General features: G+C 44.5%; 1 protein-coding gene across 1 annotated transcript; it reads left to right on the top strand.

Moving 5' to 3' along the window:
- Window positions 1-257: 257 nt before the first annotated feature.
- Window positions 258-3,469, top strand: PIGH (phosphatidylinositol glycan anchor biosynthesis, class H; the record flags this gene model as incomplete). The annotated part of the gene is made up of 3 exons (XM_008949898.1): window positions 258-495; window positions 1,137-1,220; window positions 3,352-3,469. Coding segments are annotated over 3 exons (424 nt in total), but the record flags the coding sequence as incomplete, so codon positions are not given.

Below are 3,469 nucleotides of genomic sequence, written 5' to 3'. Positions count from 1 at the left end.
GTAACTTTGGTTGAGATTTCTGCACTAAATTTGCAAGGCAATAGGATTTTCTAGCAGTTTTCAGTTTCAGCTCCCAATTCTTTGAAACCATATTGTGAAACCTGACTTCAATCTCATTACACATATACCAGCCAGACAAGTGAATAAAAGGACTCCACCAAAGTAAACTTGCCTTGTAACTGTTGCTTTGATATTATAGTTTACTGTGCAGTATTACTTTCTCTAAAGCCGTGTTCAAAGCAGTTGTAAGAGCATAGCTCTGTCTTTGCTTGGCTTGTGTTACAGAACAGTATAGTGCTTTCTGCTGCTATTGTCATCACCCTGACTGGCCTGATTATATACCTGCACTTTGTGAAGGTTGACCAGGAATCCCTGCTGGTCATCGGCTCACTTGGCATTCAGGTGACTTCCTCCTACGCTTCTGGGAAGGAGAGCACAACCTTCATCGAGATGGGTCAAGTGAAGGATGTGGTTATCAATGAAGCCATCCATATGGTAATCAATCATATACAGTCTGTCTTCTTCTGCACCCGTGGGCACACTCACATCCCCTACATTGCCACAAGCGTGATTTCCCAGGGCAATTAAACACGGCACCACCCATAGCTGTATTGACATCAGGAGCTTGCTTTCAGATTCCTTTTTTTCTCTTATCTACTTTCTCACCTCTAAAGAACTCAAGCCAAACAAATAACCTCAAAAAGCCACAACAGGCCTTTAGATAACGACACTGACACTAAACTGGTGGGTTTAGTTCTTTGTCTTGTACTAAGCTTACAAAGCCTGATGCCCAACTCCATAAGTAGCCAAGACAGAGATAAGAAGATAGACAACACAAGAGATGATTTTTCCTGTTGCTGGGTTTTTCTGCAAAGCTCCTGTAGAAAAGCAGTCCTTACCCTTCCAACATGTGTATGTTCTTTTCAGGTTAAAAAGATAATAGGAAAAAAACCACAGGTTAATTGTATTTTTGTTGTGTGAAGAGAGGAAGGCTATCAATGTATATTGGTGGGCTTGACTGTGGCCTGGGTTGGTTGGCCTTCAGCCCAGCAAGTTGAAACAGATCCTCTTTATGTGATAACTTCAGACACTTTGATAGCATTTTCAAACCGATGCACTTTCTGTTTGTCTTGCAGCAAAAAGTTATCTACTACCTGTGCATCCTCCTCCAGGACCCTGGAGATCCTCAGGGAATATCTGAGGTTGTGCCACTCTTTCAGGTGAGTTTGACTGATCGGTGGAGAAATCCAGGTCTGTGCTCTGTGCGTGCACACCAGCTGTCTGAGCATGTTTTTATTCCACTGCAGGTAGATGATTACAGCTGCCTTTCCCTGGTGGGGCCTCCAGGGCAGGTGGGATTAGAAGTCTCCCAGAACTGTGTACCAGCAATGTTTGTTTCCTCTGCCTTCCGTTCAAAGAACAGGGAGCTATGTAAATGTGAACCCAGCCAGGAGCTTGCATTAACTAGAAGGCTTTGGCTCACGCAGGGTGCTGAGGACTCCTACAGCTTTCTGTGGAGTCAGATGCTCAGTGTTGCCACCATAACTATGGCACTGTACTGCAGCTGATCTGCCTCTCAGCTCTGTGCCAGAAGCGCTCATAAAAACCTTCTTGGCATTAGAATGACTTCCCCTGTCTCACCCGTTGACAAAGATCACAGTACAAGCTGTGAGCAATTTGCTTAATGTGTAATAACCTGTTTGCTTCACCATTACCCCATGTCCCCTTTCTCCTCTCTTGTTAACTTGTTCTGACTCTCCAGAATCCCATTTTGGGGATGGATTTTCTTTCTGCGTGTACATGCCTGTCACAACAATGCCCTAATCCTGGAGTGGTGGTTGGTAGCACAGAGGTACCTCACATCTTAGACTGCTGAGGTTTATAGTCCTCTCCCTCCTTCTTAATTCACCTGCTGGTGGTGACCATCATTTTGTAGTCCGCATCCAGTTGATGACTGGACACAGTCTTCAGTTAAATACTTACGGGTATAAATAGAATATCCCATTGATACTTGCTGCAAACACAGTCCTACAATCGTAAAGATGTTTACCAACAATAATACAAATTAAATATTTCACACGTAGTCAAAGGAAAAAAATGGATTTGCTGGAAAGCAACAACTAATGAATTCCAGGGAGCTGCCATCAGGAGCTCCTTTCCAGCTTCAAAGAACTTGTCTGGCATTTTTGTAGGTTTTTCTTTTTTTTCCCCTAGTTTAACTGTGAACAGTTTTATTTTCATGGAAATATCTCGGTACTGGTAGAGTTGACTCCACCAGCAGAGGAGGTACAGAAAGAGCTGTGTCAGTTTGCAGTCCCTTACCTGTCAGTAATTCTCACTTTAACATGCAAGTTAGTATGTTACTTAGTTGTGAAGGAGCAGTAATTTGTAACTTTATTGTGTCTCCTTCACTGGGTTCCTCTGAGTTATGTCAGAATGCCTTCAAAAATACAACTGACCATGTCACTGAGCCCAGGAGCACTTCTGCACTGAATTGACCTATTGTTCTCTTAAGCAACACTTGCAAGGAGAGGCATTTGATGGACTTTACACAGTAATGCTGTTTTGGGAGCTCAAGTGTCATGGGACCATAGGGACTGGGGGACTGGGAAACTTTCACCTCCTCGCTGGTGTTAAGCTGGTCCAGGTTAGAACCAATGGAACATCGTTACACTTTGACCACCAATGAACTGATGTTTTCAGTTAACCCTCCATTGTCCTTTTGTTGACAGTATTAGAAGAGGCCAAGGGCCAAGTTCCTAAATTCCCTGTCCTGAAGGTAGATTTTGGAGGGAGGAGGTCTTCTAGGATGGTGGGTTAGTGTATGGAGATCTGCTGGTTGGTAGGTCGATAGAGGGAGAGTGGCCAAATAGGTAGGTTAATGGGCTGGGAGGTGTGGCTGTTCTTCCACAGTCAGCCGTGAGCTGAGAAAGGGTAGGATTTCTGGTGTGGTGAGAGATTTGGGCTAACTGCAGTATGGGGCCACATGTTTTGACCTGACAGTTTTAGGGACTGGTGTTTTTCATCACAAAGCAGGTGTGGCTTATGGAATGGCTTTGCATGCCTGTATCATCAGCTTACATCAGGCACCTCCTGGAGCTTGATGGGTTATTTCCCAAGGAACATGTAAAAGGGAGATCTGTTCTCCACTGACTCCCCGTGAGGAAGCTAACCAACTGCAGACACCTGGCCGTGTTTCCTACACCTGCACGCTTTTGACAGCCAGCTTTGTCAGCTGTCCCCATGTTCCTTTCTCTGCCTGAGCCATCTCACTAGTGGGAACTGAAAGCTTTCCAGCTCTTTTACAGCCAGCTCAAAGCCTGATTCTCCATTGTTTGACTTAAATTCTAGAGCTCCAAGCCGCGTCTGGACTGCTTGATAGAAGTGTACAAAAGTTGTCAAGAAATCCTGGAGCAGAGGAAGACAGCTCCACAATCAAGTGGAATAAAATAGGAGAAAAAATATCAAG

Source organism: Merops nubicus, unplaced genomic scaffold, assembly GCF_000691845.1.
Source record: "Merops nubicus isolate BGI_N331 unplaced genomic scaffold, ASM69184v1 scaffold13421, whole genome shotgun sequence".
Lineage (NCBI taxonomy): Eukaryota > Metazoa > Chordata > Aves > Coraciiformes > Meropidae > Merops > Merops nubicus.
Note: the sequence above shows the minus strand (reverse complement) of the source record. Positions and strands in the feature narration are given on the sequence as shown.